General features: G+C 43.5%; 1 protein-coding gene across 2 annotated transcripts; it reads left to right on the top strand.

Moving 5' to 3' along the window:
• The first annotated feature begins 322 nt into the window (after positions 1-322).
• Positions 323-16292, top strand: LOC112043005 (uncharacterized). 2 transcript variants are annotated; one of them, XM_024078244.2, is made up of 5 exons: positions 323-663; positions 1769-1860; positions 2431-2641; positions 3717-15480; positions 15883-16292. In XM_024078244.2, the coding sequence occupies exons 1-4, from the start codon at positions 555-557 to the stop codon at positions 4094-4096; spliced, it is 792 nt and encodes a 263-aa protein (XP_023934012.2). In that variant the 5' UTR covers positions 323-554; the 3' UTR covers positions 4097-15480; positions 15883-16292. The 2 variants fall into 2 exon arrangements, with proteins under 2 accessions (XP_023934012.2, XP_052740110.1); XM_052884150.1 differs by lacking the exons at positions 323-663; positions 1769-1860; positions 2431-2641 and having other exon boundaries at positions 4106-15480.
• Positions 16293-18490: the final 2198 nt, after the last annotated feature.

An 18490-nucleotide genomic window follows, 5' to 3' on the forward strand; every position in this document is an offset into this window, starting at 1 on the left:
ACCCTTTTAGGATCACACCATGCAAGTTGCAATGTATTTAATTTATTGTTTTTTTTTTCTCTCTTTTCTTTGTATGATGTGTACTCTGAATAAACTTTTCTTTCTTTCTATATAATATTAGTATAGACTAATAATATAAAGAGGTAAAGTTTATCAGAAATATCGATGTTTCAATTCGATATATCGTAGTATCATCGATGCAATATGTTCCGAATGATACATGGCAAAAATTTTATGTATTTTTAAATGGTCATCCCTACTGTCTAGTGAGGAGTTTCTTTTGTCTATGAAATGCTTAGAGCATGTGATTTTGACATTGACAATGACATTTGACAATTTGATTTTGATTGCGAATTTGAAAATTGTTTTATTTTATTTCTTTATCAAATAACTAAACAATTGCTTTGCATATTTTACTATTACGTCTTAGAGAATTGTTTGAATTATTAAATCTTTCTTATCTCAAGGCAAGGCTCAGTGATTACGCGTTTTACGTTAGTCTAAAAAACTGTCATTCCGTTATTTTATATTTCTTTAATAACATTAATTTTGAAATGTCGTCAAACAAATTATTCCAAGGAGTTATAGACAGATATAATGGAATTACTGTGGACTCTCAAGATGAACCTTGTGATCAAAATCAATTTTTGGCTCAGCTGATAAGTAAGATCGATTTTTTGCGAAAATGTTTTGTCAGTTGTAACTTTAGTGTCAATTATCTTTTAGCACACCGCCATCCATTGTATTTAGCCTCTTAGCAATCACGACGAATAGTCATAATATTTATTCACTTTTAAACTGTGGTCCTTCGGAATGTTAGTCTCCCACGGTACAGTAAGCTCTACAAGTACTATTCGCTTTGTTTGTTTGGACAAAAGGAAAATGTCTGGTCTAGATCTCGAAATAGAGACAGCAATCTCATAGGATTGAGTAAGGCTTACTAGATGATTTTGTTATTGAACCTGCTTTGGTGAAGTTAATTTGTCTTTTATTTGTAGTCAATCCTTTTTGAGCTCTAGCTACTGAAAGGCTTATAGCTTCACGTATAATTTGGAGTACACTATCATGACGACGTGAGTAAAGACCCCTATCCAGGAGCACCTTGCATCCAACCAACAAGTGCCTTGCTGTTCCTATTCCTATATCCTCACCACACGTATAGCAAGATTTTTCAGTGGCTTTCCCCCATTGTACTGAGTTGCTCTGATCTGGGAGAGTCATTTGAAAGGCATAGTGCAACCGGGATGCAGAAGCTATAGCCCTATATATATATTATCCCCGTATTCCTACGGGAACGAGAACCATGCGGGTGAAACCGTGCGGCGCCAGCTAGTATTATTATAATAACAAAATACCTGACTGCCTAAGCATTTTGAACTGAAAAGAGAAAAACAAGTATCACAATATAGATAATATACTGTTAGGATAAGATTAAAAACACTTACCCTTTATTTCATTTACGGGCGCCACTGAAAATTTATATAGCCTATGTCACTACCACAGTTCTGACAAACTCAATGACACCTTATTTGTCAAAATCGGTCTAGCCATTTAGGCTGTAGGGTGTACCAATGAAATTGACATACATATACACATACGTTTTAAAAACATTACCCTCCTTCTGACACAGTCGGTTAAAAAAGAAAAAGAAATATAATTTAATTTAAATTTCTTTTTTTTTTAAAAACTCAAAATAACTTTACTAGAATTATAATACCAGTATTTAAAGTATATTATAATTTTACAAATACATCTTTTTTATTTTCAGGTTCCTTAAAAACTTGGGATGAGGAGCAAAGGAGATGCATTTGGTTCAAAGTTCACATTAAAGATGCAGCTTGGGTACCAGTACTAGCTAATGTATGTCATAAGTTATAGTTATAACCTGTGAACATATATAAAGTCAAGACGCGTGAGCAACTGTGAGATGGAGGAAAGCGCACGCGGGGTGTTGCCTTTCGCTGCGCCCCTATGTTACCGCTGATATCTAAAATCTTGTATAGCGCAGCTTGACACACAATGTTTGGAAACATAAAGTTTGCGTGCTATTATACCAATATGTACTGATAAACATAATACAATCTACTTTTGTCATTGTTTTTATGGAATAAGGGAAATAAATATGTACAAAATATAACTTTAAATAGTCCACCACGCTGGCCCAATGCGGATTGGCAGACTTCATACATGCAGAGAATTAAGAAAATTCTCGGCATGCCAGAGAGTTCACCATTTCAGACACATGATATTTAATCTTTTAAAATGCACACAACTGAAAAGTTGCAGGTGCATGCCCCGGACCAGATTTGAACCCACACCCTCTAGAATCGGAGACAGAGGTCATATCCACTAGGCTATCTTTTTAATTCTTAGTTCTTTAGTACAAATTTAATGTATTATTAAAATATTATAATGAAAAATCAATTTCAGGAAGGATTTAACTTTCACCACTCTAGAAACAATTTTGTTATGATGTACAAATGGCTCCTGAAGAATAAAGCAGCTAACCTACCACCTGCCAGTCACACTAACCTAGGTGTGGGGGGCTTAGTATTTAATGACAACAATGAAATACTAGTGGTGACAGAGAAACATTTTGAGTATGCCCATTGGAAGCTCCCTGGTGGATATGTAGAAAGAGGTAAAATAATATTTATTTATTTATTTATTCGGAAGCCAGCGTTTTATACAAAAAACTTATGACTAATTAAACATAACATGCATTAAAAAGTAATATGCTACATTGTACACCCCACTTACAGGCTAACTCAACATGCATTTATTTTAATACGATTCTTAATTTACCATTAAAAAAAAGAAACAAAAACTAAATCTACCTACCACTAAAAAAAAAAACTAAAAGAATTAAAAAAAAATTGTAATTACAATAATAATAATGGGAATTAACAATAAGAAATTACATTTAAAACAAAAACAATGCATTTAAAGTTCATTCATCAACATATGTTTTTTAACTCTACTTTTGAAAGAATTAGAACCGCTATTGAAAATATCCAGGTTTGCCATTTTGGAAATATTATTATATGATCTCACTATTCTTAATAATATTATCCCCAAGCTGGATGGTAAATTTGGTTTGCATTAGTTTTAAAGTAACAAGTAAAATCTTATTTCAATTTTGTTCATACTTAACTGTGTTGGATATTACAACTGAAATTACAGAGTACAGTTTCAACACACTTTACCAGTCTCTTTAAACAAACTGCTTTGAAATTAGAGCATCTGACATTTTGTCCAGAAAAGTGAAAACAAGCTTTAAGTAAAAATGTGTGTACCTACTTTAACAGGTTTTTTTTTATTATGGTTTACAAGTTAGCCCTTGACTACAATTTCATCTGATTATGCAATCTACGAAAGAAACAGGCTAACTTGTTGTTATAAGAATGAAAATCCACACCCCTTTTATGGTTTATACACAACATCGTACCGTAACGCTAAATTGCTAAATACGCTATTTAGTAACGCTAAATTGCATTAAAGATGTACCACTGCAGGTGAGAGGTTTTGGCTGTGAGTGCACGGCCAAAGACTCTCATCAGCCAGACGTGAACCAATTAAGAAAACCTCAATTGTCCCAGCCGGGGATTGAACCCAGGACCTTCCGTCTTGTAAATCTACCGCGCATACTACTGCGCTATGTAGGCCGTCAAAACATACATGAAAATTTTGTGTACTACTAAAAATGATTATTTTAGGAGAAGACATCAAGGATGCAGCAATACGAGAAGTGAAAGAAGAAACTGGCGTTGACACTGTTTTTGAATCTATGATTACTTTGAGACATACTCATAATGCAATGTTTGGTAATTCAGATATTTACATAGTGGTCATGTTGAAAGCTACCTCAATAGTTATAACAAAATCAGAAGAAGAAATCAAGGAGTGCAAGTGGATGAAAGTGGATGAATATCTGAAACATCCACATGCACATGAGTTTAACCGCTTTATTGTAAAACAAGCTTTACATTTAATAGAAAATAATATTAAATTCGATCTTGTCAAGAGTAATGTTAAAGTCGGAAGTTGGTGCAGAGATATAACATCACTTGTGGTAGACGTTTCGTCTGTGCATTAATAAATTAAGTTCCCATAAATTGTTAGAACAAAATAAACAGAGATAGAACTATTTTTTCACTACTCATGCTCAAAAATACTGTCATATTACCACTCCACAGCGGGGCTAAACATGCATTTTAGCCTCTAGGGCCTAGTAATTTTGTTTTTTTAATTCTTGTCTGTTACGAGTACTAGCCAAGTACTAGCCTACTATAAAACGGAGGAGGTTTTATTCGGCCCGGATTGTTTTGAAAAATAAATATAAAACTTTAAATTGGAATGAGATGCAGCGTTCTTGTCTGTGGAATACGTTTATTTTTTTTATTAATTTTTATTGAGTTGCGAGATTTGAAGACATGGGACAACCTTTACGGTGTACCTTTGCCTTTTTTCATGTGAAAAAAATTAAATTGAAAAGCGAGAATTTAAAAAATAATTGGCATGAATAATACACACATGATTTTTTTCAGAAATTCATTGTAAATTTGTGACCGTAACTTACATATTTTTCAACAATAATTGTTATTGTTGTCTTCACACTAGATGAAGACAACAATAACAATTATTGTTGAAAATTGGAATGGTGATCCTAATTTGGAGATGGATGAAATTTTCAATCTGTTACCATCAAAGTCGAGACGCATTTACTTAAATAGGTACTTACCTACGAAAAATTTTATAAGTGGAGAAAACAACAACGAATGGATTCACTTACGAAAGGAGTTTTTTAAACTATTATCTCCCACGTTTATCTTACATACTAATTATTTTATCTTCACAGTAGTCGGAAATTATGTTACTGGGTAAAAGCATCTCCCTTAATATCCAAAATTGTAGACTTTGTATATTTAATTTTCAATTAAAATAAATCATTGAATATTGTACGAAACTATTTTATTTTCTCGCAATCGTAGTGAAAAGCAGAGTGTAACACGTGGGGCTAAACCCATTATAAACTCGGTTTCTATTTAGGCGGCCCTCGCCTTACGTCTCGGGCCCTAAAAATACCTCATAATGAGTCTTTTTTAGCCCCTTGTATAACAATCTACTATTTTAACTGAGCTCAGCCATAGGTAATCTAAATGTTATTTATAACCGACTGAAAAAAAATTAAGTTTAAAAACTATACTACGTAAAAAACGGTCTAAAAAGAACGAAACAAGAAAATATTTCAGATTGAACTAGAGAAATGCATAGGAAGAAAAATGGTCATGGTATAGCCGTGGTCCTACCCTTTTTACGTAGTCGGGTTATAGTTTTTAAACTTTATTTTTATTTATTAAATTCGTTTCCGTTACCCGATTGAACCTAGCCTTGTAATATCTACTAGTAAGTACCTACGAGGATCTACATCGTCGTTTCAGATAAGAAACGGCTTGACTGCGGAACTTTACGATCGCATTTTAAAGATACATTTTGACTTAAACAATATAATATATATACATATTTTTAATGTGCTCGCCAAGACCTTTCGTTGATACCAAACGCATAGTTATTATCTCGGTTTATTTTTTTTGAGGTTAGAATATGAGGTTTAAATTCCGTCATATAGTTTTTTTAAAATATAAAAATATAATATAAAATTTATATAGCCTATGTCTCAACTTGAATTATTACGAATCTTTTGGCACCTCATTTATTAAAATCGGTTCAGTAGTTTAGGCACTACGGTGGAACAAACATACATACATACATATATAGACTGCCAAAATTCCTTTGCCCTTCCTTTTGGCTTCGCCGTAGTCGGGTAAAAAAAGAGGAGGTTATCAATTCGTCGGAATCTTTTTTTTTTATGTATGTTCACCGATTACTCGAAAATGCCTGAACCGATACAGTTACCTTGTGAACCGGTTTACAACAGTTACCTTGTGTTTGTACTTGATTAATTTGTGTCGACAAGAACTTTCCACCTAGGTGAGTTGTGACTGTCATTAGGGGTCTGGTGATGGAGACGAGGGACAATTAAGGGAACTCCTCAACGGTTTACAGTAGCTACCTTGTGTTTGGGCTTGATGAATTTGTATTGATGAGAACTTTACATCTAGATGTGTTGTGATTATCATTAGGGATCTGGTGATGAAGACGGGAGACAGTTAAGGGAACTCCTCAACGGTTTACAGTAGCTATCTTGCGATTGGGCTCGATTAATTTGTATTGATGAGAACTTTACATCTAGATGTGTTGTGATTATCATTAGGGGTCTGGTGATGAAGACGGGAGACAGTTAAGGGAATTCCTCAACGGTTTACAGTAGCTATCTTGCGATTGGGCTTGACCAATTTATAAGTTCATAAGAACTTTATATCTAGATGGATCAATAGGAACAAAGATTTTGAATGTTGTCATATAGTTTCGGAGACAAAATTTCTAAAAGATGCAAAAATGCCGCTAATAGACGCCCCGCGGTTTCACCCACATAGTTCCTGTTTCCGAAAGAACACAGAGTAAAAGAATCATTAATATTTAGGTTATATAATAATTGTAAGTTATTTATAACTCTTTCCTGTTAATAATCCTTTGTTTGTATAGTAGTATAAATACTTAATCTTGGCTCCACTAGGCTAGAGTACGTTAAACGGCATAACCGGCTACCACTTTTATGTCGTAGAGTGTTCGGCACGGAATTCGAACTGTTCGTCGCGTGGTTGTAGATGGGGCAATGGGGCATGATGTGCAGCAGGAGCAGTTTTTCGAAGACTTTTGAGGTGGTCGATAGCAATGTGATAGGGCGGTAAAGGTGTGTATTGTTATTGGGGTACTGAATTATATAGCTTTAGAAGCGTTCGCATACTCTTATATTTATTCAAGTAAGATACGATAATAGTAAACAAGGACAGACTTACAATTAGACAGAGATAGACTAAAACTTAGAGTGAGACAAGTATATACATTAAACAAGGAACACAGATAAGACAAGGATAGCAACATTGTAGGCTTATTTTCTACAAGGGCGACGAGCAGTGAAAAAGTAATAATATAATGTATTAACTTATAGCTAAGGGTAGTAAAAGCCAAATAATATGAACGTTTATTGACAACTTATAGCTAAAGAATGCAAGTTAAAGTGTACGTAAGCTATTTACAGTCAAATTGGTATTCTGCTAGATCAAAGTATCTTACTCTAATGTCAAAGTATATATTGCTTAAATAACTAAACATATGCTTAATCAATCTTCAACAGAACTACTTATATATATAGTATCGGAATATATATATTTTATACTATATATATCTAAGTATCGGAAACATGAATTGTTGGTTTAGACACTAATAATTCTTAACACTAACACTTGGACTCTGCACGAAGGCGCGCTATGGATAGTGAAGAGGAGGATCGCAGAGGGCCTGCGGGGTCTCCCTTTACCCCGCGTTCCGCCCTATCTCGGACCCCGCCTTCAGGATTTGCAGCGCTCAGACCAGAGGATGACATGGCGATCACGCCAACCGTTGCTTCGGGTCGCCCTCAGCCGCCTACTGCTGCCCTGAAGCGCCCACTCACGTCGCCGGGGGATCACCAGCCGACTGAAAAGGTGCGCTTGTGCCGACCTGGTATGCAGGCGCCCCCGCCACCGGCGCCGCAGATGCAGCGCCGTCAGATAACCGCTGCAACTCCGTCGCAGCCGACCTCTGACTCGGAGGATGAGCAAGGGGCCAAGAAACGGGCGCTAATGACCTGCTCAAAGTTGGAGTTGTTGGACCAAGTGAACAACGAGCTCCAATCTATCGGCTCGGTAATTAGCAGCTCACTATCGAGACTAAACAAGGAGAGCACCAACTCAATTAGAAACAGCGTCCAAGACACGCTGGCGGTGGTCGCAGCCCTCACTTTACGGCTAGCTGAAACGGAGGCTGAACTAGGCCGCGCCCAACTTAAAATAGCAAACCTGGAGGCCCGCGCCCTTATGATTGTCATAAGGCCCCCCCCCCCCCACCTGTCCCAGCTGTAACTCCAGTTGTTCCGTCATATTCGACGGCGCTAAAAACATCGAGGAAAGCCGGTTCGGTCCCCATCCCCCAAGCTCAAGGCCCCGTGCTCGTATTCTATTCGGCTGCCGAGAGCGCAGACAAGCTAAAGACGGCCGAGGACACTAAGACGGAGTTGAAGAGAGTTGTAGACCCGCGTGCTCTTGACGTACAAGTCACTAGGGTGCGGAAAGTTGGGAACGCTGGAGTGATAGTGCAAACGACCTCAAAGGAGTCCGCTGTCCGCCTTCGTAGCGCTGCCCCTGCGACATTGCGTGTCACGGAGCCTAAACTAAATCAGCCTCGGCTCTGCATCAGAGGCGTCGATGGGGACCCGTCACCGGAACAAGTGGTATCAGCCTTACTTATCAGCCTACCTTACTGATCGAAGCTGACTCCAGGCGTGCGAGTGAGCGCACTGCGAACTGCTTCGGCAAGATTTCGCGTGTGTCTACCACCTCTTGGGGTGTTAGGTACCCTGCGCTGCGGATCCTCTACTACGGCACCTTTGTCACGTATGCTGCGGCGTGTTGGGCAGAGAGGGCAACGCTCTACGTCGTTCGGACGACCCTTATCAGGGCCCAAAGGCCGGCCTTGGTCCTTCTGACCAAGGCCTACCGCTCGAACAGCGCCGCCGCGCTCGCCGTTCTGGCGGGCGTGTTGCCGGCAGACCTCGAGGTGATCCGTGCTGCCAGGCTGGATGCGGCGCGTAGTACCGCGGCCAAAAGGGAGTGGAGCCGGCGCAAGCAGGACATTGGGTTAGGCATAACCCGCGAGTGGCAGGAGCGATGGGCAAATGAGACTAAAGGTAGCTTCGTCTTCGTCGAACTTCGTCGATTCTTCCCGGACGTGGCTGGCAGACTCAGGGCGACCTGGGTCGCGCCGGACTATGAGACCTCGCAGATACTGACGGGTCACGGCTGCTTCCGGAAGCGTCTTCGTGACATGTGCCTCAGCGAGTCTGGTGACTGCGCGTGTGGGCTGGCGGAGGAAGACCTCCACCAAGTTCTGTGGGAATGTGCTGAGTACGAGGACCTCCGGAGCGCAATGTTGGAAGGGATCGTGAGAGAAGAGGCGGGACCGGTACTATCGGGATCTCGGTAGCTCGGCGGTCAACTTCGGCAAGCTACGGGAGTTAGCGCATCGGTGGTACGCGAGGCGGAGCGCTCTGGACCGTGGACCACAATAGTCGAAGGTGATGCAGAATCAGGCGTGGACCGCGGCGGGCATAGGGATCTCAACGTCGTATGTCGTCCAGCCCCAGAAGGGGGAGAGTGAAGAAAAGGGACAAGGAACGAAAAGAGAAATAACTTGTAGGGAGTCAAGAAGGCGTCCCGGGAACAGCACAGAGCAAGTACCGGGTTCGCCCTCCCTCGATTCGGCCCAAATAACCGAGAGGTTGAAAGGGCCATGGGAGGAGGTGGGTTGTCCCCCGCGGCGAACGGACGTGTTTGCGCGAGCTCCGCGAATTTTATTATCTTATAAAATCATTTCCTCGGAGATATTACTACTACGCCAAAGTGAAAGTGCTCAGTGTGCTTGTGATAACGCCGCCTACCCCCTGGTTGGACGTTCATCCCTCGGGAGCACAGGTATTACGAGACAGGACTCTATTAGTTAAATTAGGTTAGTTTAGAATAATTTCACATAAGTTCTTAGACTGTGGAAAGACGTTTACTCTTGTAATTACTCGTATTTATTTGTGTTATATTAATTAGATTTCTTTTAGGGCATTCCCGTGTACTAGAGTAGGTTAGATTTAGGTTAGAATAGGCCACCACGTGTTTCGCATATGCGAGCACGTGGTTTGTAGGTTAGGAAGTACACGAGGCAAGGAAGACAAGTGACATTGACGCTTTGACAGTTGACGGCTGCCACTCGACAGCTGTCAGTTGTCACTTAGTGGTGGCGCTTGGCAAGTGACGTTGTCACATTGACTTTGATAGCTGACACCTGCCACTTGACAGCTGTCAGTTGTCACTCGGTGGGGCACAGACGCTGAATTGCTACAGGTCGGACCGACTTGAGTCGGTCAGGTCCTAGAGCGAATAGGACCGATACGCGTACTGCACACAGTCATTACGTGTACGGTTACGTGTACCTGGACTTTGTAGTTTTTGCAAGGCCAATACACGAACTCTGCCCCGCACTTGGGAGTTCTTCCATCATGAACCCCGAAGAGGCGGGTCAGGCCGACTCTCCCTTTGCGCCACGGACATCGCTGGCCCGGACCCCTCCTTCGGGTTTTGCATCGGCGCGAAGCGAAGATGACAGTAAGTCAGACTTCTACACCCCGGCTGCTCACCAAAAGAGCCCGCGTGCCCACCATGCCCCATTACCAGCGCGGAAGACTGGCGTCAAGCGCCCTTTGACTTCTCCGGAAGAGCGAGGGCGGGCACCGGACGCTGTTCGTCTGTGTCGCCCGGCCCGTACCGTGACGCCACCACATCCTGCTGCAGCGCCTGCGTCGCCGCGGACCCATGTCCACCCCACCCCTTGCGGGCCTGCATGTGGGTCACCCCAGGGAACGACCGGACCCAGAAACCACAGAACCCGAGACGGAAGATGATGACGCCCCTTCTAACTCGCTGGCTTCGGCCAGCAAGACGAAGCTGCTTGACCGGGTGCACAATCAGTTAGAGCAGGTGATGGCCGCTGTAACCGGCCCTACTTCAAGGCTAAACAAGGAGGCAACAAACACAATTGCTAGCAGCACTCAGGAAATCCTCGCGGTGGTTGCTGCGCTCACCCTGCGCTTGCGAAATGGAAACACAGCTTCTGCAGGCTAAACTGAGGGAGACTCAACATAAAGTTAAATCAGGGGCACCCGCTGCAGACGCTCCCCTGACAGCACCAGTCTCGTATTCCTCGGCCCTACGATTGGGCAGGAAGGCTGAACCGGTCCCCATCCGACAGGGTGGACCTGTCCTGGCATTTTACCCGGCCGGAGACCAAACAGGGAAGATCAAGACTGCGGAAGAAACCAAGGCCGAGCTTAAGAGGTCAATTAAACCAGCGGAGATAAATGTCCAGGTGGCAAGGGTCCGCAAGGTGGGAAACGCAGGGGTGGTCGTCCAGACCACTTCACCCTTGGCGGCCGACAGGCTGCGGAACGCAGTCCCACCCACGCTGCGTGTCACGGAACCCACAAGGAGGTCGCCTAGAATCTGCCTAAGAGACCTCGACGGGGATCCAGCAGAGAACGACGTCCTCGCGGCCATATATGATCAGAATCTGCGGGCCTCTTCAGAATGGTCCCATGAGAGGGTCGCTAAGGAAGGGAAAGTCTATAAGCGCCGAGGGCGCAGAGCTGGATCCACCACCGTCATCATAGAGTGCTCGCCCGCCTTGCGTGATGCCCTGGTTAACAAAGGCCACCTGTATATCGGGTGGCAGTCGGTGGAAGCCCTGGACCACGTCCAGGTGACATGCTGCAACAAGTGTCAGCAATACGGCCACCCGGAAAAATACTGCAGGGCCACAGCGGCGACCTGCGGCAAGTGCGGTGCCACTGGGCACCAGAAAGCAGAATGTCAGGCGCCTACAGCCCAGTGCGCGACTTGCCACAAGTTTGGCCGTACGGACGCCGCCACCCACACTACGGCGTCAAGATCATGTCCAGCGCGCCGCTACGCCAAGGAAAGGGCCGTCGCAAGCACTAATTATGGCTGAGCTCAGGATTGGGCAACTCAACCTAAACGGCACAAGACTTGCCACTCAAGAATTGCCGGCCATTGCCAGAGAGCAGCGCCTGGATGTTGTTCTTGTACAAGAACAATACTCCCAGGCGCAGCCAGACCTAACCTTAATACAAAGCGAGAGCTCGGCCATGGCGGCTGTATATGTATCATCGCGGCGGTTTAGTGTGGCGGCCTTGCCGCACTTGTCCAATAAACACTGCGCAGTCGCCGCTGTGCGGGTGGGTAACTGGGAGTGTGCGGTTGTCTCCGCATACTTCCAGTACTCACACCCCATAGATGGACACCTTTGCCACTTGGAGAGAGTTCTGGATAGCCTGCAAGCAGCAGAAGAAGGGCGACGGTTCATTGTCGGGGCAGACGTCAATGCCCACTCGCCGCTATGGCATAGCCCACGACGGCATCTAGTGGGGAGGGGCGCCGAAGCGGAGCATCGCCGCAAGTCAATGGAGGAGATGATTGGGTCCCGTAGCATGATTGTGAACAACAGGGAAAACCAACCCTTCACATATAGCGGTCCAAATGGCGAGTCAATGATGAGATGAGACAATGATGTTACCCTCATCACAAGAAGTGCTCACGTAAATGACTGGCAGGTGCATGTGGGCGTGTCGTCGAGCGACCACCGTCTCATCACATATACACTGACACCACTGCGCTCACGAGTCGAAGAGTGCGCTGAGCCGATGGTGGGTGAGCCGCCGAGGTTTCGGGTAAGTGGGGTGGACTGGCCTCGTTTTCTCGCGACGGTTGGCGCCCGCATGGGTTATCTACCGTCCCATAGACCAGCGTCGGTTCTAGCAAGTGCCTTCACTGAGATAGTTGTGCGCTCGACGCACGAGTGTCTCCATTCATGCGCGAAGAAAACCACCACCAGAGAAAATTAAGGCTCAGGCACCAGAGAAAATTAAGGCTCAGGCCAAATTCTACAAAAGGCGCGGCCGTGAGGGCACTACGAACGTCGTAGTAGAGTGTTCGCCGGCACTTAGAGAACGTCGTAGTAGAGTGTTCGCCGGCGCTGCTGAAGAAAGAGCGATTGTAAATCGGCTGGCAGGCAGTGGAAGTGGTGGACTACCTACAGGTTACCTGTTGCGCCAAGTGCCAGATGTACGGGCACCCCGAAAAATATTGCAGAGCGAAGGAGGACACCTGCGGCAGGTGCGGCCTCACCGGGCACAGAAAGGAAGCTTGTAAGGCCGAGACGACAAGATGCGCCACTTGCCACAGATTTGGCCGTGATGGCGCTGGCCTCCACCCCACCGCGTCAAGAGACTGCCCGGCAAGGAACTACTAAATATCTAAACGGCGTGGAATTGGCCAAGAGCGAGCTTCCGTCGCTCGCCCGGGAGCTGGGGCTGAACGTTGTTCTTGTCCAAGAACAGCACTCTCAGCCCCTCCCCGATCTCCTCCAGCACGGAGAATCAGCGATGGCCGGCATCCTAGTGGTCGCCTCAGACGTGGCTGTGGTGGTCCTCGACCACCTATCCACCAGGCATTGCACTGTCGCCGCGGTGAGGAGGGGAGCCCTGGAAGTCCTACTTTCAGTACAGTGAGGAGATCGACGAAGCGTCTGCGTGACATGTGCCTCAGCGAGTCTGGTGACTGTGCGTGTGGGCTGGCGGAGGAAGACCTCCACCACGTCCTGTGGGAATGTGCTGAGTACGAGGACCTCCGGAGTGCAATGTTGGAAGGGATCGTGAGAGAAGAGGCGGGACCGGTGTACTACCGGGATCTCGTTAGCTCGGCGGTCAACTTCGGCAAGCTACGGGAGTTCGCGCATCGGTGGCACGCGAGGCGGAGCGCTCTGGACCGTGGACCACAATGAGTCGAAGGTGATGCAGAATCAGGCGTGGACCGCGGCGGGCATGGGGATCTCAACGTCGTATGTCGTCCAGCCCCAGAAGGGGGAGAGTGAAGAAAAAGGGAAATATGGCGGGCATTTATGTATCGTCGCGGCGCATTAGTGTGGCGGCCTTGCCGCACTTATCAGACAGCCACTGCGCAGTTGCGGCTGTACGAGTGGGTAACTGGGAGTGTGTGGTAGTATCCGCATACTTCCAGTACTCGCACCCCATTGACGGCCACCTATGCCACCTCGAGGAGGTCCTGGACAACCTCCAAGCAGCAGGCATCGTCGGGGCAGACGTTAATACACACTCGCCGCGCTGGCACAGCCCCCGACGGCACTTAGTTGGTAGAGGCGCCGAGGCGGAGCATCGCAGAAAAAGTATGGAAGAGATGATCGGGTCCCGCGGCCTCACCGTAAACAACAAAGAGGGACAACCATTTACGTATAGCGGCCCGAACAGTGTGTCGAACATCGATGTCACCCTCACCACAGGAAGCGCACATATTAATACTTGGCGAGTGCACGTTGGTGTTTCATCAAGCGACCACCGCCTCACAACATACACACTGACACCAATGCGATCGTGCAAACGACCTCCAAGGAGTCTGCCGTCCGTCTACGCAGCGCGGCCCTTCAAACCCTACGTGTCAGTGAGCCAAAGCGTAACCAGCCAAGGCTCTGCATCAGGGGCGTCGACGGTGACCCTTCTCCGGAAAGCGTAATTGAGGCCATACATGACATATGGCGCCTATTCATAGGCTGGCAAGCGGTTGAGGTACTTCTGTCGCTCGCGCGGGAGCTGGGGCTGGACGTTGTTCTTATCCAAGAACAGCACTCTCAGCCCCTCCTCGGCCTCATCCAGCACGGTGAATCCGCTATGGCCGGCATTATAGTAGTAGCGTCGGATTTGGCAGTGGTGGCTCTTGACCACCTGTCCACTAGCCACTGCACGGTCGCCTTGCTGAAAAGGGGTGCCCTGGAAGAGGCGCTAATATCGAGCTACTTCCAGTATTGTGAATCGATAGACGGGTACTTGGCGCACGTTGAGAAGGTGCTGGACTCCCTAGGGCGTGGAGTCCCTATCATCTTTGGCGGGGATGTCAACGCGCACTCTCCATGGTGGTACAGCCAGCCCCAGGCAGAGGTCCGGAGGTCGAACACCGCAGAAGGTCCGTTGAAGAATGTGTAAATCTTTTGTAGTCACGTAAATTTTTTGATAATATGCTTTTTGATTGCAGCTTAGTATCAAGTTTGTTAATTGCCAGTGTTTAAGTTGTTAAGATGACGCAATAATCAACGATATTCATATAATCCTATTTTTATGGTTTGGGTTAAGTGTGCGCAGAGGCCTGTCGTGTAAGTGTGCGCATGCGCACACTTATCCCGTTTGCATTTTTTTGTACATGTGGTGCTATGTTTTGTTTCAGCGTACAAATTTAAAGTGACAAACACCAGTTCAGCCCCCACTGTCACCAATTCAGCATTTTCAACTAGCAAAGAATTCATACTATTGTCGTCTATACAAGCTCTACCGAAATTTTTAAATTAAATATCGTAAGTAAATCTCTACAGTCAACAAACATGGATCTTGGTAAATGCACAGAAATGTTGAAAAAATGCTGCAATTTCTTGGAAGACTACAGAAATACAGGCTTTAAAAGCGCTATTTTAACTGCGAAGGAGTTGGCCGAAGAACTAGAAATTGAACCTGTGTTTCGAGCTACAACAAGAATTCGACGTATTCACACGACACTATAACTTCTCCAGAAAAAAAAAATTGAGGTTGAATTTTTCAACTGTCTTTTGTACACTACATTAATTTCAGTTAATGAAAGGTTCGAACAACTAAATGAGTACTCAGAAGTTTGGTCTTTTTTGTACAATATTAAACAGGTTCCAGAAAAGACAGTTGAAAAATTCAACCTCAATTTTTTTTTGACTAAGCGTCAAGCTGGTGAAATTGCACGCGATGACACTATAACTTCTCCAGAAAAAAAAAATTGAGGTTTAATTTTTCAACTGTCTTTTCTGGAACCTGTTTAATATTGTACAAAAAAGACCAAACTTCTGAGTACTCAATTTCACTCGCGTACAATTTCACCAGCTTGACTAAGCGTCAAGCTGGTGAAATTGCACGCGATGACACTATAACTTCTCCAGAAAAAAAAAATTGAGGTTGAATTTTTCAACTGTCTTTTCTGGAACCTGTTTAATATTGTACAAAAAAGACCAAACTTCTGAGTACAACTAAATGAGTACTCAGAAGTTTGGTCTTTTTTGTACAATATTAAACAGGTTCCAGAAAAACCCGATCTTGTCAAGCTCTGTAGTGATCTCCAATTAAAATTAACTGTAGACTCTAAATCAGATATAGATGGTTGTATGTTGTGTGATGAACTTTTAAGTCCAAATGTATCGATTGCATTGCGAATATTAATGACTATACCTATAACGGTTGCTAGTGGGGAGCGGAGTTTTTCAAAACTGAAGCTGATAAAAACCTATCTTCGATTAACAATACCTCAATCTAGATTGACAAACTTAGCTACTTTGTCAACTGAAAACGAAATTGCTGAAAACATCGACTTTGACATCCATATATAAAAGAGTTCGCTGATAAAAAGGCCAGAAAAGTAAAATTTTATTAGTTTTTTTTTTCAGTAAACGGTTATTTTTTGTAATAAATAATTATTTCTTTTTATAAATGGTTATTTCATTATATGCTTTCCCTTTTTTCGTATGGGTTTGAATTGCAGTTGGAGGGCACTGGTAGTGTTAAAACCGACACTGCCTAAGCGTGGTCGGATTTGCACTTTTTTTATTTTTTATTTTTTCATAACTTCAAACGTTTTCCGCACGTGCTCAATTGTCGTTACGACTGGTGCGATATTAAAAGAGTGCAGCAGACGTATTACTATACTTTGAAAAAGATGATTTTTTATATCCCTTAATTTTTTCCTATATAATTATTTAATGTATATAATATAATTATTTTGATCACTTTATTTTTTTCAATATAGTCGAAAATTATGAAATTCAAACTAGCGTATTCTGAGAGCGTGGTTATACATAACTTTCAATGCCAAACCATATTCAAAGACTCTTTTTGCTCTAGGTGAGTTCGAAATTTTTTCGGTACAAAGTCGAAGTAGTTGAAAAGTCGAAAATTATGAAATTCAAACTAGCGTATTCTGAGAGAGCGGTTATGGATAACTTTCAATACCAAACCATATTCAAAGACTCTTTTTGCTATACGTGAGTTCGAATTTTTTTCGGTACAAAGTCGAAAATTATGAAATTCAAACTAGCGTATTCTGAGAGCGCGGTCATACATAACTTTCAATGCCAAACCATATTCAAAGACTCTTTTTGCTCTAGGTGAGTTCGAAATTTATTCGGTACAAAGTCGAAGTAGTTGAAAAGTCGAAAATTATGAAATTCAAACTAGCGTATTCTGAGAGCGCGGTTATACATAACTTTCAATGCCAAACCATATTCAAAGACTCTTTTTGCTCTAGGTGAGTTCGAAATTTTTTCGGTACAAAGTCGAAGTAGTTGAAAAGTCGAAAATTATGAAATTCAAACTAGCTTATATATATAAACATGATAGATTAACGACGTTCGGGACCCTCGTCACGCGAGTTCAACTTGCACTTGTCCGGTTTTTTTGGAAAGAAACAACTTACTGCCGGCAGTTCAATCTGGATTTAGGAAGGGTCATGGAACTAAAACTGCAATAACAACAGTAACGGATGATATCCTATCAGCGTCAGATAAAGGAGAAGGTACCGCTCTTGTACTGCTGGATTTCTCTAGGGCATTTGACTGTATAGATGTTGCTCATGTTAGCTAAATTGCAGTACGATGAAAGTGACTTAAATACTTGTACTTGGTTTGGATCTTTCCTAAAAAATAGGAAACAATTTGTGACTATTGGATAACAACAGCAAAAGTCCCCAAGTGTCTCAGGGTGAGCAATGTTCCGCGTGATACACCACAAGGCTCGATTGCTCAATTGCTCTTTGAAATTTACACTGCAGACATACTGCTTAGCATAGAATCTTGCAAGGCACATCTTTATGCCGATGATACCAAGATATACTTTCATTTCGATCCCAAAACAACCAAAGAAGCGATAGAGGTAGTTAAACGAGATTTGAAATCCATAGCGATATGGGCCGAAAGCAACTCTCTCGTCCTTAATGCGAAAAAAACTAAATATATGATACTGGGTAGCAAGCACCAGACTGCAAGTATAATTGGAAGAAATCTTTAAAGATTAAATTTGCTTTTTATGAGTTAAAGGCGCGACGTTTTATTACGGAAAGAGTCCGAAACACTCTTGCAGAATCACTTATTCTATCACCATTTAATTACTGTGACACTATTTACGGACCTCGTCTTTTGATAGAGACTGAAAACGATGTACAGCGCCTTTAAAATGCATGCACTAGGTTTTGTTATAATATCCCAAAAAGAAGCCATATTACACGGATACTAAATAAACACAAAACTATGAATATGAAGTCAAGTAGAAGTTTGCACTTGTTATAGCAATAACAAGTGCAAACTTCTACGTGACGGAGAATTTCACAAGGTAACCGACCCATCTACCTGTGTGAGCGGCTGCTCTTGCGGAAGGATCGAGGCGTGACGCGGGTGATCAACCAAAGCAAACTGTTGTTTGCTTTGGTTGATCACCCGCGTCACGCCTAGTTATAGAAATGCAGCGTTTAGGGGATGCTTTCGATTCGCTGCGGCTAAGGTTTGGAATGATCTACCACCTCCAATATTGTTAGCGAAGCTACTTTCCAATACAAAATGAGAAATTTTTGCATTAATCCTCAAATAGAGGCAGCAGACAACAAATAGATTTGTTTATAACAATATATATTTGTTTTAA

This window comes from Bicyclus anynana, chromosome 11 (genome assembly GCF_947172395.1).
Source record: "Bicyclus anynana chromosome 11, ilBicAnyn1.1, whole genome shotgun sequence".
Taxonomy (NCBI): domain Eukaryota; kingdom Metazoa; phylum Arthropoda; class Insecta; order Lepidoptera; family Nymphalidae; genus Bicyclus; species Bicyclus anynana.